This window comes from Suricata suricatta, chromosome 5, assembly GCF_006229205.1.
Source record: "Suricata suricatta isolate VVHF042 chromosome 5, meerkat_22Aug2017_6uvM2_HiC, whole genome shotgun sequence".
NCBI classification, from domain to species: Eukaryota; Metazoa; Chordata; class Mammalia; order Carnivora; family Herpestidae; genus Suricata; species Suricata suricatta.
The window spans coordinates 68,041,517-68,061,257 of record NC_043704.1 but is presented as its reverse complement, the minus strand read 5'-3'; the positions used below and the strand labels follow the sequence as shown (position 1 = coordinate 68,061,257).

Sequence of the window (19,741 nt, the reverse complement as noted above, 5' to 3'; positions counted from 1 at the left end):
GCAAAATGAGAAAGACAGGCATTAGTTTCTCCATTTTACAGACGCAGACACTGAGGCCCCCACAAGGTCCCCAGAAAGGAGCCAAGCTGGAATGCTCCCTGTCTCTGCTGCAGCGTCTACTCTGTGAGCCTGCAGCCACTTTTGTGTGGCATGCTGACCGGTGGCTCTGTCCCCCTCCAAGTCTGTGCATAGTGATAGTGGCCTTGTGGCTCCGGAGTCCAGGCCAAGCAATTTCCTCAGTGCCCAGTGCTGTGAGTACTTGATGGGTGGCTAACTGTAGTAGTAGTATCAGCATCAATGTTCTTCAAGGGCTTTTTAAAAAATTAAGACTATTATTTTTAGAGTAGTCCTAGGTTGGCAGCAAACTTGATGGGAAGGTACACACGTTTCCCATATACCCCTTGCCCCCACACATGCATAGCCTCCACCTCCAGAAGGGTACATTTGTTGTCACTGAAGACCCGCATTGACACATACATCATCGTCACCCCAAGTCTATAGTTTACGTTACGGTCTCTTAGTGTTGGACATCCCGTGGACTTGGACAAAGGTATAATGATATGTATCCACCGTTACAGCATCATACACAGGAGGTCACTACCCTAAAAATGCTGTGTTTCATCTGTTCATCCCCCCTCCCCTCAGCCACTGATCTCTTACTGTCTCCATAGTTTTGCCTTTTCCAAAATGTCATATAATTGGAATCATACAGTGTGTAGCCTTTTCAGATTGGCGTCTTTTACTTAGTATTATGCATCTAAGTTTCCTCCATGTCTTTTCATGACTTGCTAGCACGTTTCCCTTTTGCCCTGAATAATATTCTATTATTTGGATACACCACAGTGTATTTATCCATTCACCTGCCGAAAGGCTTCTTGGTTGCTTCCAAGTTTGGGCAATTGTGAATAACGCTGCTATAAGCATCCACGTGCAGGTTTTTGCATGGGCACGGTTCCTTATTTAAGGTTTTTGAGCAGGAGACTAATGTGATGAAAACAGTACTTGAGGCAGATGAGACTGGCGGCTCCGTGTGGGCTGGGGGTGCGGGAGAGGAATCGTAGGGGCGCAGAGAGGGCAACTGGGCAAAAGCGGATGGGGTGGTCCAGGGAGGCGGTCGTGGGAAGGGCAGCTCCAGAGTCCCCGCAGGAAGGGGCTGTCGGAGATAAGGAGGCAGACAAAACTCCAGAGGCCGCAGGCATGGTGCAGGAGAGGCGGCTAGTCTGTCTGAGGAGTGGCATGGGTCAGGGTGGAAGGGAGGAGATGGCGTGTTAGGCTCCTGCAGAAGCTCCCTGAGGCATCGCTTTTACCAGCAGCGGGCTCCCTGGCTGGGAGGAAGGTGGTAGGCTGCTCTCCAGGCCTGCCAGCGCAGCCAGGGAGCAGGGCGTGGGCATCAGGGATAGAGAGTCTGGGCTTGAATCCCAACTCCCTCACTTACTGTCTGTGACTTGGCCATTTATCCAACCTGTTTCCTCATCTGTAAATGCAGTTTTCTCTCTCTACACATGGAGTTTCTGTGAAGGTTAACAGAGCCAATAGAGACAAAACTCCCCCTGGGGGTTTGGCCCACCACAGGCCCTCTGCAATCTGCACCCCGTCCTGGCACCTTATGAAGCTGGAGCCAGGAAGCTGCTTCCTGGGGACCTGCCTGCAGAACCAGCTTGATTTATGATTCTTGTCTCTGTTTTCACAGGAACTACCTCTTCAGACTCAGCCTTGCCAATGTTTCCCTTCTTCAGGTACATTTGCCTCCCTTCCCTTCTTTTCCTTGTGATTTCCCTGCTATTTGGGAGGCGGGGCTGGGGTAGCACAGGGAGCAAGCTTCAGAATTCAGCCCCTGTGGTTGAAAGCAGGAGCCCTGTGCTCTTTTCACTGGCCATGGACTCACGCTGGCTTCCAGGTAACAGCCGGAAAGGTATTTGGAAGCAAGGGTCACCCACATAAAGGTGGAGGCACACAGGGGGCTCCCACATCGTGCAGAGAAACTGCTGATGAGGGGAGAGAAGGGGCACCCGAGTGAAGGTGACCAGCTGGCCCTGTGTGCCTGGGACTGAGGGGTCTCGGGATGCAGGACTTTAGGTGCTAAATCTGGGACAGGATTGGGCAAACTGGAGTGACTGGTCATTCTAAGTCCTACAGGAAGGACTCAGTTTGGGCCTCAAGAGAAAGGGTATCCCCGGTTCCCTTCTTAGTTTGGCCTGAGTGATCCCATTCTAACTCAGCATTTTCACTGAGCTGTGATTGATTTATTATCTGCTGCCAAGAAGGACTCCCCAACCCCAATTCCCTAAGTGCTCTGGGAGGCATTTTAATGGGACTTCTTGATCCAGAACATTTATCCCAGATTGAGAAACAGATGCCAAACCATCTCTGCAGAGGCTGAACATTCTAGAGAAAAGTCCATTTCTTCCTCAATGAGGGGAAAGCCTCCCCTCTTGTGTCTAGGAGGCTTGAGTGTATATTGTGCATCAGAACTGAGCTGGGGGAGGAGGGGTGGTAAGACAAGCAGAGTCTCTGACCTCTAGGATTCAACAGTAAAGCCAAGAAAAGATGGTGAATGATGCATTCAACCTAATTACAGGACGGTTAAAGGAGGCAGTCAGATGCTGGAGGGTTTGATATGGAGTTTCACTGCAAATGGCATTTGAGCAAGGGGACACCTCCTTGGTGAGCTGTTGTGACATTCTGGTCTGATCTCTTCTAGCTGCACCTGGGTGTATACCCCCATGGGCCATTGCAGCTGGCTGCCAGAGGGGAGGTATAAGGGAGCAGAAAATGTTCGATGGTCGGTCGGAAGGGAGGGGCCTGAGGAACTAGGGCAAATAGAAAGGAAACACCATTCATTCATTTATGGCTCCACCCATCCTTCAGTCCTTACCCTTGCCAGCCAAACTGCCATCCAGTCATTCAACTACCCACCTAATAAACATTTGTTGAGTACCTACTGAAAACTGAGTCTGATCCAAGGCATGGTACTAGGTATTTGATTGAGATCCAAGGTGAATGAGGCTTAGTCACTGGCCTCAGGAATAAGCAGATGATCACAAATGATTCCCTGTCCTGGATGGGATTTCTGTGGCATGATCCTGGGGCCTGGGCTAGGACAGCATCGGTGACCTGCCAGCTTGGTCACAAGCAGCCCGTCTAGAGCCTACTTACCAACTGACATCCACAGAAAATGAAAAGATGCCAAGCGCAGTAAGTCAGAGCCTGGGGGAAGTTGGCACAGAGAAGTAGACCCTGGCAGGGGTCCTGCCCTGAGCTCAGGCAGTTTGCTTTTTGTTAGGTTCCCAAGGTCTGCAAATGAAGATCTCTAGGAGCAGTAAAGTAGTCCCAGAGAGAGGGAGAAACAGATGCACAGAAATCAAAGCAATGCTGTGCAAAGCATGCAGGGAGGGGTGAATGGTAGGTTCAGTGGTGGCCTGGAGACACTAGTAACCCATCAGGCTCAGCATGGTCTGCAAAGCTGTCTCAGAAAGCTGCCCTTAGGCTGGAGCTTAAGGGTGGGGATTTGCCAAGCAGCTATGGAGGAGACACAGAGGTATGAAATAGCATGGGTACTGAGGGGCCCAGGGGCAGGATCATGGGGTATGAGTAGGGTACGGGGTGGGAGACGAGGCCTGGGAAAAGAGAGTGACCACACTGCACCTGGCCTGGTGCAGAGAATGGAGCCTGGGAAGAGGCCTCTGTGATAGTCCAGGTGAGTGATGGGGAAAACTGAACTAAGGCAGTGGAGTAGGGATGGAGAGAAGAGGGAGGAAGATCTACAGGGGACAAAAACACACAGGGTCACAGCATCGAACAGCTCCAGGGCACATCGGGCATTCTGTCTTCCGCAGGAATGTGACCCTGGAGGGGAAGTTAGCAGCCCTGGAAGGCTCGGCCAAAGGCTTGGCCCACAGTGGAGCCATCCAGGTCTCTGGCGTACAGAGCTGGATAACATAAAGTAGGTTGGGAAAGAAGCTAGGCTGGCTCGTGGCAGTGGTTCTGCTGTGGTTGCCCAGTAGACTTACCAGGAAAGATTTTTAAAACATTGATGCTGGGTCTCAACCGCAGAGATTCTGACTTGATCAGTCTGAGGTGCAGCTGGGCACTGGAAAATTTTTTTTTTAATTTTAAGGTTTATTTATTTTTGAGAGAGAGAGAAAGCATGAGCCAGGGAGGAGCAGAGAGAAAGGGAGACACAGAATCCGAACCAGGCTTCAGGCTCTGAGCTGTCAGCACAGAGCCCGATGCGAGACTTGAACTCACAAACCGTGAGATCATTACCTGAGCCAAAGTGGATGCTTAACCTACTGAGCCACACAGGCGTCCCGGCACTGGGATTTTTTAAAGCTTCCAGGTACTTACAGGGTACAGTCAAATTTAGGAACTGCTGCTCTACGATGTCAATGCCTTTTCTGTAGGTGCTGCCTGCCGGCTTTGGCTTCTGACAGCTGGCCCACAGGTCTCCGGTCCCATACCTTATCAGATGTTAGAACTCTCTGGCTTGATGGTGAGGCCTGGCGTTTGGCTCCTCTGCGTTGAGCTGAGTCGAGCTGGCCTGTGCCCAGGGAAGATATCTTCTGCTAGTCTATAACTCATACTTGGGGTGGGGGCTCAGCTGTGGGGGCTTCTCTGGAGATTGCTGCAAACCAATCAGGTACACCAGGAATTGGTTTCAGTACCTTCCTGGGATGTCTCTTTGGGGCAGACCTCAGGAGTCTAGGCTAGATTTTTCCATAACAGAACTAAGGAGAGGATTTCATGTCCATATCCCCACCATAGTGGACTACCATCTGGCCCAAAGGGGAAGCAAAGGGAGAGAGGTTGGAGTGGGCTGTCCAGCATTCTCTGGACAGGCTGGAGGTGGGCCCCTGGTCTGTCACTGGGCCTGGTGAGAAAGCCTTGACTTCTGACCACAGAAGCCTGACCTCAGCAAGTGACCTTCCATTGCCCTATTTGGGGCTTTGGGCCCCAGCTTATAAGCTTTCAGTCCTCAGTATCTGCTATCACAAGTGGCTCACAGCAACCAAGTGCTAACCAAGAGCTGACCACTAGCGTCAGGAGGAGGTGGGGCCCAGGCCCCCCAAGCCAGCTTCTTCTACCCTCCATACTGCCTGGGGAAGCAAGGCTGTAACTCTGAGGTACAGCCAAATGATCTTCCCACTTACCCACGGAAGGATTTAACAATGCTTTATTGATGGCCTAAATAATTAACATTCCTTAAAGAAAAATCTAAATACAAACAGTTAATCCAAACCAGTGTCCATTAAAAGGACTTCTAAGTACCTAACTCCTATTACACAGCTTATGTAAACTACTATTCCTTTAGAAAAATCGAAATGCCCAGCCTCCTTCCCAATTCTCCCAGCACTAAAGGGATGGGAGGTGCAAGTAGCAGCACAGAGAGCAGTGTATGTAAGTGCGTGTGTGCCCGTGAGTGCGTGTGTGTGCATGCGTATGTGCGGGCGTGCGCGCGTGTGTACTCATGCTTGCGGTTGGGAAGGGGAAATAAAATCAGCTCGTCAGTGATGGTTATTTATCAGTGTAACCTAAGCTGGTTTGGAGAAATAAAGAAAAGGTGGCGAGTGGTCAGCAATGTCTGGGGGCTGCTGTGTGAGAAGCAATCCTGGATTTGGTAATTTTCTGACCTTTGCCAGAGTGGTTCCAGGGAATGATGTGACTGGAGGCCTAACTGCAATGGATTTATGATCTTGGGCTGACAGATTCCCTGAAGTGCAGAAACATGGACTGTTTCCACACAAATGCATCAAGATGCATGTGGGGCTTTGTTGGGCCTTGGCAGACAAGTGAAGCTGATTCTGAGCTCTCTTCTAGTTATCTCTACATTCTCCAAACTGGTCTGACAGCTCTCAAGTTATTTGAAATCTAAACTCTACTGAATGGTGGGCCTATTGCTCAGAAGATGTTTTAATGATGAGCCATTGCCGCTGGCATCCAGGGGAGTTGCTGGGTCTGCAAGGAGATTATCCAGGTCCTGGCTAGCTTGCCTGCTCTCTCCTTTAGCAGAAAACTATACAGATACTCTATTACTAGAGACTGACATATTGGAATTTCTGGGGCAGTCCTAGTTTAAAGCTTTATGTATGGCAGGTTGATTGATCATACTTATCTCCAGCCCTTCACAAAACCCCACTAAAAAGACAGTAAGGAATTTTAAAAGGTACAGATCCACAATGACAGAACAAAAGAGACGTCAATGGAGAAGAGATTAAACATATTTTAGGGAGATGGAAAGTGGATGGACGGTCATAATTGACTAGACAGAGCAGAATAGTTTACAGAGGAGAATATGGCAGAGAAGCAACCTGACCCCCACCTCCAGAAGGGCTTAGAAATTGGGATGTTGGGAAATTGTGGAATGGGAAGATGAGGTATAAGGTTGGGGGGGAGGGTAGTTGAAATTGTCTAAATTGAGAAATTATAATCCAGAGATCCTATCCCATTTTACACAGCAATCCCTTCACTCATTTCACCCCTTCCGCAACAAACGGAGATTAAGACCCTTTCTCTAAAGAGCCAACTGGTGACTCTCCAAATTTGGAGACTCCAAGAAAGCTGAAGGACAAAGGGGGTATGGTGCTAGAACAGTGTTTCTCTTCTTTCTCTCTTTGTGCAATTTATTTATTGAAGAAACCTGGTCATTTGTCCAATCAGGTTTTCCACAGTCCGGACTTTGCTGATCGCAATCCAAGTGGTATATCATAACATATTCCTCTATTTTCTATATCACCTATAAATTGATGCTAGATCTAAAGACTTTATTCAGTTTATATTCCAACAAGGTTCCTTCATAAGTGTTTTGTGTACTTGTTTAAAGGAGGTATGTTGTATCTGATTTCTCTGTGTGTTTTTTAATGTTAGCAGCCATTGATAATTGTTTCCCAGATCCATTAATCTTGTAAGTGTTACATTGTATTAGTTGGACTTCTACAAAGAAAAACTTCTCTTCATCTCTTATTTGGTTACCCAATGATACAGTCATACAGGAAAGGCAGGATAAATGTCCAATACTCTTTCTTTATCTACTACTTTTCAAAGAATGAGCTGTTTGGCTAATGTCTGTCAATGATCAATCTGTCAATGACGATCAATTAATTTTATTCTTTTCTTATTACTACAAACTCAAAATGGCTTTAAACGCTGTTGATGAGTTTCGGTCTGTTGCAGTTATCTTCCATGGCTATGCCATCTCTCCCAGTACAGGGCCTCTTCAAGCTGGTTCCTGGGTCCTTTGACACGATGACTCTTTTGCCTTTGGTTGCATCCTCGCTGTTTGGTCTGAGGAGATGTTCCAGGCTCCCCTTGTACATTTCCTAACCTCAGACCTGGAATCAGCCATTACCCTAAGATGCCGGTTCCTTTCAGTGGGAAATGGTTAGTTGATTTATTTTAAATATAAAGAAATAGCCCCAAATCACCAGACATTTAAGGAAAACCTCTAAAGTGAAAGAAAGATCAAAATAAACAATCAAACAAAATGAAGAAAGCTGTAAGAAACAGGGACAATTAGAGAAATATAAGAAAACATTTTAAAAGATTAATCAGAAAAAACTCATTGAATCTCCTGAGACATAAAAGTGTATTTTTTACAAAATAATATATGAAAAATATGGAAATTAAGATGTGATTGGGGAAATAAAAATGAAGGATTAAAAGACGAAGTTGAATAAAAATATCTCTGAAATTAGAACAACAAAAAATAAGAAATCAAGAACAGGGGATAAATAATAGAACATTAGAGGATCGATGCACCAAGACCATCACTTGATTGGATTAATAGGAGATGCAAACAAGAGAACAGAGGAAAAGGAAGAACAGAGGAAGAAATTAAGGATGAAATAACATTTAAAAAAATCTGCCAACACGAAGGATGAGGCTTCACATTGAAAAGACTAAAGGAGCGCCCCAAAAGAACATGCATTAAGGCACATCAGTATGAAATTCAGGATATTGTTATGAAAGAGAAGATCTAGAAAGTTTCTAGAGCCTAAAGAAAAAGAAAAAGTCATTAGAAAAGTTGGGGAAGAAGAATTACATCAGACTTCTCAATAGCAACACTGGAATCTAGAAAACAATGGAGGAATAAATGCCTCTAAAATTCTGAGTGAAAATTATTTTCAGCTTAAAGTCCTGTATCAAAGCTAACCATCAAGTATGAAGATAGAATGAATCAGACATCCAAAATTTTTAATGTTTTTTAAAAATTTTTAATGTTTAAGAGAGTGTGTGCACACTCACTCGCATGTGGGGGAAGAACAGAGAGAGAGAGAGAGAGAGTGAGAATCTCAAGCAGGCTCTGCACTGCCAGCACAGATACTGACAAGGGGCTTGATCTCATGAACCATGAGATCATGACCTGAGCTGATATCAAGAGTTGGACGCTTAACACACTGAGCCACCGATGTGCCCCAACATGCAGGAATTTTTAAACATTGATCTACCATGTTCATTTTCTTAGGAAGATACTGGAGATGTGTTTTACCAAAATAAGCAAGTAAATAAAAAAAAATGGGGAAACATGGGATTCAGTGAAAAGGAGAAGAGAGAAGGTAAGTTCCAGGATAACAGCCAAGCAGGAGGCCCCAGGAGCAACCAGTCCACAATGGGGCAGGAGGCTGGAGGCTAGGGCAGAAGAAAGAGAATGGGAATTAAAGATGAATCGATAAATAATATTGAGAGGGATTTGGAACACCTGTTGGACATTGACCAATAACTTGGTCATTATTCCTGGTGTTCTAATAACAGCAACACATTAACATTTCAGGATCATATGCGGAGGGAATTTGAGTCCTGGTTGTTTTTTTTTTTTTTTCCAGAAAACCCTCTGTGGATATTTTCTGGTAAGATAAGAAAGTACCAGCGTCCAAACTTGCAGAATAGGGTCAATAACTTGGAAGAAAACTCCAGAGAGCAGAGTGGAATATTCTTTAAGAGTTACAGTTATCACTGAAACACTGGGTGATTCAAAAAAATGATACTCTAAAACGAGCAAACAAACAAAACAAATGAGCACTGACAACCGAAGAGAAAAGTGATTCAAAAGAGGTGAACTCTGAATTCAAAGAAGGTTTAGGAATAATTAATTTTGCTTACATTTTTCGTTGTACTCACAAGATTGATAGATGATAAAAATTGTATGTCTCAGTAAGAGCACTTTCAATAAGTTTACATTAAAAATTTAAGCAATAAAGGATTTGATTGGCAGCATATTTTCTTTCTTGGTGTTTCATATTACAATCAATGGTGTCTTACATTCAGTGAAATCCAGGGTACTGACTGATAGTAGTCAACAATTTTTATATATTCATAATAATGTAAATACCAATTATTTTAATTTAAAATTAAATAATTATATTAATATGTTAAATTAGTGTAATATTAAATCATTATAGTGGGAGGATGAGGAGAAGGGAAATGTATGTGTGCTTGAGGGTGGGGGAGAACAGGATGGGTGAGTGGGAAAAATCTTCACCACCCCCCCCATTGACAGGTAGTCAGAAGGTCTGAGATTGACACATACTTTTGAGAAATTAGATTAAAAGACACACACACATCGAAACACCTAAAAGCACTGAAAGTTGTCCTTAGGAAATACGATGGGGGGGGCGGAGGAGGAGTGAGTTGTTGGGGTTTTTTAAAATAATTTTTTAAATCCTCTAACTTTTTCAACTGTGCATCATTACTTTTTTTATCGTTACTTTGATATAAATAATTTTTTAAATAAAATAAAACTTTTAAAAATGACTCAAACAAGCCTGTTCTGTGCTGTTATCATTATAAATATACATATTCTTTACAGGCCATATGTTCTAACGTTGGGTTTGAGAAATCTATTCACTGTGAGAAGCTGCAGGATGTAACAGGGAGCTCAGCTCTGGTGTCAGCTGTCCCGGTTTGCATCTTGGGTTTGCAGCTTACTAGCTTTGTGACCTTGGGCGTGTTGCTCAACTTCTCTGAACTTCATGAGCAAAAGTCTAAATGTCAAACTGGCTGCAGTGAGGATCCAAGAGAGGTGTGTCCAGTCCCTGGCACAGAGCCTGGCTGGGTGTCTGCTTTTCATGTGTCCACAGCTGCCCCACCCACCCACCTAAAGGAACTTCCACACCCTTATGAACAAGGTCCCTTTGCCCACCAGCAGCAATGCCCCCCCCCACCCCCCTGGCTCAACAGCCCTCCACTGTCCAGAGCCTTAGGCCTGAATGTCTACAGTGTCTGTGGGTCATTTCTGGTCCCAAAGGCCCTGAAGTTGCTTGTTTATGTCCCTCTTTCTTCTCACATCAGGCTCAGCCAGGGAGCTGATGGGGTCCGGAGGATGACAATGGCTCCATTGTTCCTCCTCAGATAAACCTCATGGCTCTATGGCCAAATGCCAGGGGTAATGTGCCCTCCTTCAAGGCCTGGGAGCAGAGACCTGCCTGAGCTCCAGGTCTGGCATGGCAGGGTGAGCTCAGTCTGCTCAAAGGTCTGATGGAGGCATGACCACCTTGTCCCCCAGCTCCTGAATCCGGGGTCTGAGGGAGCCAGCCCTCCCTCTGCCCCACAAAGCAGCCATCTTGGAGCCGTGGGTGGACTGCAGCCTGCTGCTCCCTCTCCAGGCACCCTGCCCCTCCCGCACCCCAGCCCTGGAGCTCTGCAGGCAGAGACTTCACGGCTAGGAGCAGCTCTGGGAGAAATGAAAAGCAGGTGGTTGTTTTCTCCCCCTGTTTGGATGGAAGACCTGCTTGCTCAAGGCTCCCTCTCCTAGGACAGGTAGGCAGTTCATGTTTATACATGTGACCCAGAAATATATAATGAGCTACACACCAGGGCTGTTGGCATTGCCTGGACCTGGAGGGTAGCAATCCTCCCTCCAGATGCTCTTTAGAGGCTGGCAGGGATGTCAGAGAGAAGAGACAGAGTAGGTGAAGAGGAAAAGGGGTTCCTAGGTGGGGAACAGCCCCCTCCTAATGCCATGACACTTGGTAACATGAGGCCCTGAGTGAAAACTGTGTCCTCTAGCATCCAATGGTGCACCCCATAACAGAGCATGAGTAATGCTACAAAAGAAGCAAGAAAGGAAGCAGACAGCACAGAATCAGGGAGAGGGGTAACAAGTAAGAAAGAGGAAACTGAGGGGGCACCTGGGTGGCTCAGTCAGTTAAGTGTTCAACTTCAGCTTGGGTCATGATCTCACAGTTTGTGAGTTCAAGCCCTGCATTGGGCTCTGCACTAACAGTTTTCTTTAGATTCTCTCTCTCCCTCTCTCTTTGCTGCCACCCTGCCCCTCCCCCCAACTTGCATGTGCTTGCTCTGTCTCTCTCAAGATAAATAAACTTTTTAAAAAACAATTTAAAAAGAAAAAAGAAATAGGAAGATACAGTGGGATAAAGAGAAAACACACACAGAGCTTTTGAATCAAGAATGCAGTTCCAATCCCTGCTCTAGCACATGGCAGCAGCAAGTCACACAGAATTTGAGTTCTTCATCTGTTAAGGGGGAAGAAAAAAAGAAAACACTTTGCAGGATAATAGTGAGAAAATTAAATAGATTTATCTCTAAGCTTTGCAAAATCTAGCCTTTCTTCCCACTCATTAGAGAGACATCTGGCACACAGGGAGGGGTGTTTTCCGTCTCCTGCTCTGGGTCTGCAGGTCGTCCTTGGCCACTTGCAGCTCCCTGGCTGACCTGGGAAGGAAGGATGGGGAGTCCTAGGACAGAGCTGCATGGGGATAATTCAGCATGAGGAAGTTGTTCCTCTAGGCCTCCCTCGTGCAAGCAGGTGGGGAGGGTGTTGGACTTAGGGGACATCCTCCTTAAAGGTCTCTGGCAGCCCTCTGGGTCCAAGTGGATGTGGTGAGGGGAACCCTTACCCTGCAGGCTGTCATTGACCCTTTCCCAGCTTCTAGTCCATTCCCGACCCTGACTGCTGCCTGCCCCGGCCATGAGTGCCACAGGCATGTGACGTCTGTGTGCTCCTCCCACAGGCCACAGAGTGGGCCTCCAATGAGGAAACGCGTCGCTCCTGCCAAAGCAAAGGGAAGACTGAGGTACGTGGCCCTGGTGGTGCAGGGGCCTCGCTTAGAGCTGGCAGGAGGCATGTGGTTGTGGGGATGGAGGGTCACCGAGTGGGCACGAGACTGCCTGTGTAAGAGGCCCAGCCTGGAGGAGCAGGGTGGGGGGCATTCAGGAGCAGGTGAGGCTCCAGCCCTGGTCATCTGAGTGGGCAGCGATGCAGCCACCTGGCCTGGGAGGGAGGTGTGAGGGGAGGGCATGTCCCCAGATGCAGCCTGAACTCCAGAACAGGGCATATCTGGGGCCGAGGCGAGTGCTCTCCAATGTCCGTGGGGGCAGTGGTGGGAGGGAAAGACAGCCAGCCCCACAGCCGGTGCACTTGGTCCTCTGTTACTCTCCCTTCTTGCTTTAGGAGGAGTGTCAGAACTACGTGCGAGTCCTGATTGTCACTGGCCGGAAAGTGTTCATGTGTGGGACCAATGCCTTTTCCCCAGTGTGCTCCAGCAGACAGGTGGGGCTTCCTCAGGGGGAGACAAACTGAAGGGGGCACAAGAGGTTGTGTTTCCCAGGCACTACACAGTCTTGGAGTGGGTGGCCAAATTTAGATTAAAAAAAAAAAAAGCCATATCCAGTTAAATTTAATTTCAGATAAACATCTATTTTAGCATACGTATGTCCCATGTGAGATTTGGGACACACTTATACTAAACAATTATTCATTATTCGTTGAACATTTAACTGGGCCTGCTGTAGTTTATCAGTGAACCTCACCTTGAAGGGTTCTGACTGGGGGGCAGGGAACAAAGGCAGATGGAGCTCCTGGGGCACAATCTCCCTGCTCCATGATGGCTGCTCCCTCAGAGGGGCTGTGGGGGGTGAGGAGGAGTGAGGAAGAGGCCCTGAGAGACCAGGGACCCAAGAGGAAGCAAACTCTGGGCTCGTGGGGGAAAACAGGGAGCCCCTGGGTCTCAGGGAAAAGTGCCCCTATCTGCCCGTCATCCCCAGGTGGGGAACCTCAGCCGGACCATAGAGAAGATCAATGGTGTGGCCCGCTGCCCCTACGACCCGCGCCACAACTCCACAGCTGTCATCTCCTCTCAGGGGGAGCTCTATGCAGCCACCGTCATTGACTTCTCAGGTCGGGACCCCGCCATCTACCGAAGCCTGGGCAGCGGGCCACCTCTTCGCACTGCCCAGTATAACTCCAAGTGGCTCAATGGTAAGGGGGCCCAGCCCCAGGGGTGAGGGCTCACCTGCCAGCCAGCCCACCCTGACCCTATCAATCCTCCTTCCTGCCCAACCTCTGAAAGGGCTCACACTTGCTTCCTCAAAAGGCCTAGAGTCAGGAAGATGTTTGCCCAAGGACCATAGCACTTCGGAGAAGCACCCCAGATAAATCACCGATGTCCTGAGTACCCAGAACAGATGGTGGGGAGGCTATGAGGGCAAAGGAAGAGTTAGGAATTAATTAGGAGAAAGGATTATGGGAAAGAATAGATTGGGAGAGGGTGGTATGAGCTTCCTGTCCCCTGGGGTTGAATTCCAGCTTCTCTGCTGACCGGCTGTGAGACTGTGAGCAAGTACTTGATCTCCCTCTGCCACAATGTTCTCATCTATAATATGGGGATAATCATAGTACTTACCTCATAGGTTGCTAAGTACTTATAATATTGTCTGGTATGCAGTGAGTGCTCAGAAGCACGTTAATTATTATTATAACTCCACTTTGTATTGGAGGTAGGAACAGGGTTAGAGTGCCCAGGTCACCAAGCTGTCCAGGGGTGTCAGGATGCCCACCTGGGGAAATGGAAGTAGTAAGTACTCAAGACTCTGTCCCCTTCCTCCCTGCTGGCCCGACCCACTCCTCTTCTGCCCTCTAGAGCCAAACTTTGTGGCAGCCTATGACATCGGGCTGTTCGCGTACTTCTTCCTGCGGGAGAACGCGGTGGAGCATGACTGCGGCCGCACGGTGTATTCTCGGGTGGCCCGAGTATGCAAGAATGACGTGGGGGGCCGCTTCCTGCTGGAGGACACGTGGACCACGTTCATGAAGGCCCGGCTCAACTGTTCCCGCCCGGGCGAGGTCCCCTTCTACTACAATGAGCTGCAGAGTGCCTTCCACCTGCCTGAGCAGGACCTCATCTACGGGGTCTTCACCACCAACGTGTGAGTCACTTGCCCTCTGCCATCCCTCCTGCCTCACAGCCTGCTGGGGGGTGGGCAGGGCCCTCTTTGAGCCCTGGTGTCTCCTTCTGTAAGATGGGGAGTGCATGCCTTCTGGGTAGTCTGAGGGTAACAGCACTCCAGCCGGTCTTAAGGGTTAACTTGCTCCCAGAAAACACACTCCTTACTTGCTTGTGGCTCACTTCCTCTGGACCGGTAAGGACTCATTCTGGATTGCTAGGGCTAGGCCAGATCTGAAGAAAGTAAATGGAGCTGGATTATGGCTTTGTGAAGGAAGTCATTACTGGTGATAAAAGGGAAATAGCCCGCCTTGGATGAGGGGATGGCAGCCCCGGGAGGGTCCGGGAGCAGCCCTTTAAGGGCAAGCTCAGAGGGAAGTCTTTCTGGTCCCTTTCACTTCAGGACTCCATGAACCTGCTAAACCTAAGCAGCAGAGTCTTCTGGTGGTCCTGACGACCCTGGGAAACACAGGCTGGGAATTAGAACCCCTTTTGTTGCCTGGGTATAAGGAGATCATGAGACGCTCCCTCCACTGCCCCCCTCTGTGTCAAGGCTGACCCAGTCAGGTGATTTTCATACACAGAATGCTGAACAGGCAGCAGAGACCAAGAAGCACATCTGTGTCACAGGATGCTGCTGGGGCTGCTTTGTGAGGACCTCAAAACATATGCGCCCTGGAGTGGTGTTTGCTTACCCTGGGCCCCAGGTAGCAGGGCTTGGATGAGGGCCAGGCCTGCTATAGGAAGGACAGTCTGAGGGGATGGACAGGGATGAGAGGAACACTGGGAAAGGGCAACAGAGAGACTATCCAAAGCCGGGCACAGACATGCAGTGTAGCCCACAAAGCCATGAGCTGATAACCAGAACTTAGTGACTAGCCTGGCAGTCAGCACCAGAAAGTGGGCAGCCATGAGCAAAGGGCAGGAGCTTCTGGAGAGGCATAAGGGGGGCATGATGACATCAGTATGGATTGTAAGTAGATCATGTATTGTGTGCCTTCTCCATGCCAGGTGCATGTCATGGTGGTGGTGGTGGGTTGGGACAACGAGGAAGCAGGGATGCCATTAAGAATAAGCAGACCTGGCTCTGCCCTTAAGAAACTTACATTCTAGAAATGGTGGTTTTAAACACCCAGTTTTAACTGTGATAAATGCTACAAAGGGCAAAGCAGTGTGCTGAGAGCCTCTACCAGTATGGAGGGGTGGTGATCAGGGAAGCCTTCCTGTAGGAAGTGATGGCAACAGGATGAGTGGGAGTTAACTAGGGAATAGGAGCATTCCAGACCAAGAGAACCACACACAGAGCTTGGGGATGGGAGGAAATAAATGTTTGAGGAACTTAGTGCAGACCAGCCTGACAGGAGCCTGCAGAGTGAGGACAGGCTGAGGGCTTGGGACAGGAAGAATGATGTCCCAAAGGCCTTACTGACTGCTTAAGTGTTTTGATCTTTATTCTAAGAGCAAGGCGAGATTATTTAAGGGCTTGAAGCTGGCCAGAGGCTAGCTTGGATGTGCATTTAGAAATGTTTGCTGTGGCTGCTGTGTGGAGAATATATTCTAAGAGACCGGACAGGCTAGGGAGGCCAGCCAACAAGACAACACAGCATCCAGCAGGAGATGAGGGGGGCTGACCCCAGTGGAGGGTGGGAAGTGGACACATTTGGGAGAGGGACTAATGGAAACAGTTGGGGGAGTGGTAGAGCCTCTGTGGCCTGTTCACATCAAGCTCATAGAAACACTGGATTCTGGAACTGAAAGGGTCTTAAGAGGTCACCTGGCTCAGGGTGTTGTGGGACGCAGCATAAATCAGTGGTTTGATAACCAGCTTTAAAAATTAAATAAAATGAAGAAAGGAGAATAGAATGGAATAAAAATATCAGAGTGCAATAATGTATTTAGTAAGGGTAAGTATTGTTTCATGAAGATTCTTCACAGATGGGTATGCCCATGTGTGTACTGTTCTGAGTCGTTATATAAAATGTATCTCTTACAGTGGGCTGAATGTTTGAAAAACACTAACTTTTTTGACCCTCCCACTAGAGAAGGGAAAGGCATGAGGAAGTAGGACAGAATGATCCCCTAGTGCTTCTCATCAGGGGGCCTTTCCCTGAGTTTCCAGAGGGTGAGGGCCATATCTCCTCCTTCTGCGACACTCCCATGGTGTGGAAAGCACCAGGCTCACCCTAGGTCCTCAGTAAGCCTTGGAGTTGCTCCATGTTGTGACTTGACAGCTGCCTGTGGGACTCACAGGCCCACAGGGAGGGCAGTGTCCCACCATCTCTTGCCTTTCAGAAACAGCATCGCCGCTTCTGCTGTCTGCGCCTTCAACCTCAGTGCCATCTCCCAGGCCTTTAATGGCCCATTTCGCTACCAGGAGAACCCCAGGGCTGCCTGGCTCCCCATCGCTAACCCCATCCCCAACTTCCAGGTACAACTTTTCCTCTCCTCTCCCTCCCCCCACAGACCACCTTTCCGTATCCCAGCAGCCACCAGCAGACTCCGCTGCTCGGCACAAACACCACACCTGTCCCTGCTGGTCTGCACCCATCTGTGGGGTCTGCAATAGTTCCCTGAGAGGGTGGTAACGTCTAAGACCATGGAGTGAGACGGGGAGAGGGGGTAGGACACGGAGCAAGGGAGTGTGCTCTGAGCCATCTCTAAATGTGATGTCTCACTTCTAGGGGAACTCAATGTAGGGGGCCAGGAGAGCACTCACAAGCTGACCAGCCAGAATTTGGGGATTTTAGCTGGAGTTTGCTTGTAGTCTACCCAGCCTGTGTACTCATTCCTGGAGGGTCTGAGTGCCAGGAGTGGTCAGGGCCAAGCCGATGGGTCATGAAGCATCCCTAGTGCTGTGGTGGAGAAGAGGAAAGAGCCTTGAGGCAAAGAAACCTACTACTGGTGGTTGACTTTCAAATCCATCCAACTTCCTGCCCTCAGGGGCAGTAAAGGGGGGGGCGGGGAAGACCTCAGGATTTGCAGTGGGATTATCCTGACCCAGATCTAGCCCTCCCTCTGTGTGACCTTGACCTTGGTCAAGTCACCCAACTTCCTTGAGCATCTTTACCCTTCTCTGGTACATAGGGATAATACTCTCAACCTCAAAGGTAGAGGCAGGAGTTGATATGTACCTGACACAGTGCCTGGGCTGTAGAAGTGCTCAATAAATGGTAGTTGCCTTCCAGCTTGGGTTTAGAAGGCACAAAAACTCAGAGCTGGTAGGAACCCAGGAGAAGAAAGGCAGATTGTAGCCCAGCATGGGGGAGGAGCACCTACAGCAACAGTATAAAATCACAGCACACTTGTTACTGGCACTCAAATGATTCATTTTTAGATAATCCCAGCCCCCATTTCATCTCCCCCTCCTCTTCACCATCCCCAGAATGTCCCTCCTCCCCATCTCCCCAGCCTCATGTTCTCTTAGTTCTCAAGAAAGTGGCATCGCTCCCTGGAAGGGGTTGCAGCCTCCCCCCACCCCCACCCCCCCACCCCCGTTGGGATGTTGGGGATGGGGAGCCGGGATTGGAGAATCAGAACCTGCCGGTGGCCACCTGGGTTAGGATAAGGAAGGAGTGGGATAAGGGACTGCGGCAGCCTGTTGGCTGGGCACGTGTGACCCCACCCCCTCCCCGAGGCAGTGCGGTACCCTGCCAGAGGTGGGCCCCAACGAGAACCTGACAGAGCGAAGCCTGCAGGACGCACAGCGCCTGTTCCTGATGAGCGAGGCTGTGCAGCCGGTCACGCCCGAGCCCTGTGTCACCCAGGACAGCGTGCGCTTCTCACACCTGGTAGTAGACCTTGTGCAGGCCAAGGACACGCTCTACCACGTGCTCTACATCGGCACGGGTGAGCCCTCCCTGCCCAGCCCGGCTCCCGGTGGGGAAGAGGACGAGGGGCGGGGGCTGGGCTGGGCCTTCAAGGCCACCTGCATCTGGCCCCCGCAGAGTCGGGCACCATCCTGAAGGCGCTGTCCACGACGAGCCGCAGCCTCCGCGGCTGCTACCTGGAGGAGCTGCACGTCCTGCCCCCGGGGCGCCGCGAGCCCCTGCGCAGCCTCCGCATCCTGCACAGCGCCCGCGCGCTCTTCGTGGGGCTGAGCGACGGCGTGCTGCGGGTGCCGCTGGAGAGGTGCGCCGCCTACCGCAGCCAGGGGTAAGCGGGGCCGGGAGGGCAGCGGGGCTGGCTCCCGGCCTCCGGAGGCTTCTGCCCGCCCATGCACCTCGGAGGTGGCGTGTAAGAGGCCGAGTTTTGGAGCCACCTAGGGTGGCATCCTGGCCCAGTCTCGTTATTTGCCTTTGGACAAGTCACTTAACCTCTCTGAACCGTGGTTTCCTTCTCATAAAATATCTGCAGGGGGGTTGTAAAGGTTAATTGGCATAGTCTGCATAAACCACTTATCACTGCCTGGGGAAGTATGTGCTTAGCAAATGGTGGTGGCTGCTGTCATCCCTGTTGTCAACCCCAAAGTCAGGGCCTCCCAGCCATCTCTAGCTTATTTGATTTATTCTCAGCCCCTGTAATTCAGAGAAAGGTCTTTATCTTTGAAACCACAGTACTTACTACCTAGATATGGGGGGGCAGGGCGGGGCGCCGGTGGCAGGGGGAGAAGGGAGATGATGCGTTTGAGTCAGCACCAGATTGCTGTTCTTCCTTCTGGACTTAGAAGAGGCCGAGAGGCCTGGCTCGGGTGGGGTGGAGTGAGGAACCATGTGGAGTTGTTTGTTGTGTTTGCTTCCCAACTGCTTCTGAGACCTTAGCTTCAAGTGGATTCACAAATTTGGCAATAATGGCACTGGCATTTAAGGAAGAAAACAAAACCTATTCCAGAGCCAAATAGAAATGCATTTCAGATTCCTACCATGTGAAGCTCCCCTGAGCTGTGCCCCCTCCGTTTTGAGATAATCAAAAGCTGCCGTAGCTGGCATCGCCACAGCCCCGTGGGGTCCTGTGGCCTTTGCAGCACAGAAACCTCCTGGCTGTCCCCATCTGTCCTTGAGATTTGAGAGACAAATGGCATTCCTGCTGCCAAGGGTCGTTTTCCAGCCCCTGTGGGGTGTGCTGGGAGCCGGGCAGGGAGGAGACTGGATGCTGCTGGTGTGGTGGCCAGGGAGGAAGAAAGGGAGGGCAGTGGGCAGACACCAGGCTCCCCTCAGTCCCAACACATGGCTCCATCAGCAAAACACAAAACACTTACTAAGCCCTACCACTCTCGGGACACTTTGCAAAGCTGTCTATGTGAGAGGAGAGAGGCAAGATGAAAATGGCCTAGAACACTCTCATTTCCCTCAGAGCTGTAGATGTCTGGCTGGGGAGAGAAAGCTGGATTGGATGTGTGGAGCACAGTAGGCAGGGCTCACATGACAGCATTGGACACACCCAGGATCCTCCCTCAGCTCCGTCATCTACTAGCTGTGTCCTCTTGAGCAAGTTACTTTACCTCTTGAGCTTTCTCATCAGGGGAAAACAGGGGGAAATTGTGATCGAGTGAATAATACTTAATTTGGCAGAGTTGTACGAATTGGGAATTACATCCATGAAGTGCCGAGCCCAACAAGTCGTAAGTG

General features: G+C 49.5%; 1 protein-coding gene across 3 annotated transcripts in view; it reads left to right on the top strand.

The window, feature by feature from the left end:
• SEMA5B (semaphorin 5B) overlaps positions 1–19,741 on the top strand; it is a 117,535-nt gene that overhangs the window by 86,441 nt on the left and 11,353 nt on the right. For 2 of the 3 annotated variants that reach the window (XM_029939451.1, XM_029939450.1), the window contains exons 4-11: positions 1,691–1,736; positions 11,967–12,029; positions 12,407–12,505; positions 13,000–13,213; positions 13,875–14,160; positions 16,470–16,605; positions 17,816–18,023; positions 18,122–18,329. In XM_029939451.1, coding sequence (XP_029795311.1) covers positions 1,691–1,736; positions 11,967–12,029; positions 12,407–12,505; positions 13,000–13,213; positions 13,875–14,160; positions 16,470–16,605; positions 17,816–18,023; positions 18,122–18,329 — 1,260 coding nt within the window. The remainder of the gene's footprint in view (positions 1–1,690; positions 1,737–11,966; positions 12,030–12,406; positions 12,506–12,999; positions 13,214–13,874; positions 14,161–16,469; positions 16,606–17,815; positions 18,024–18,121; positions 18,330–19,741) is intronic. The other variant, XM_029939449.1, reaches the window with a different exon arrangement.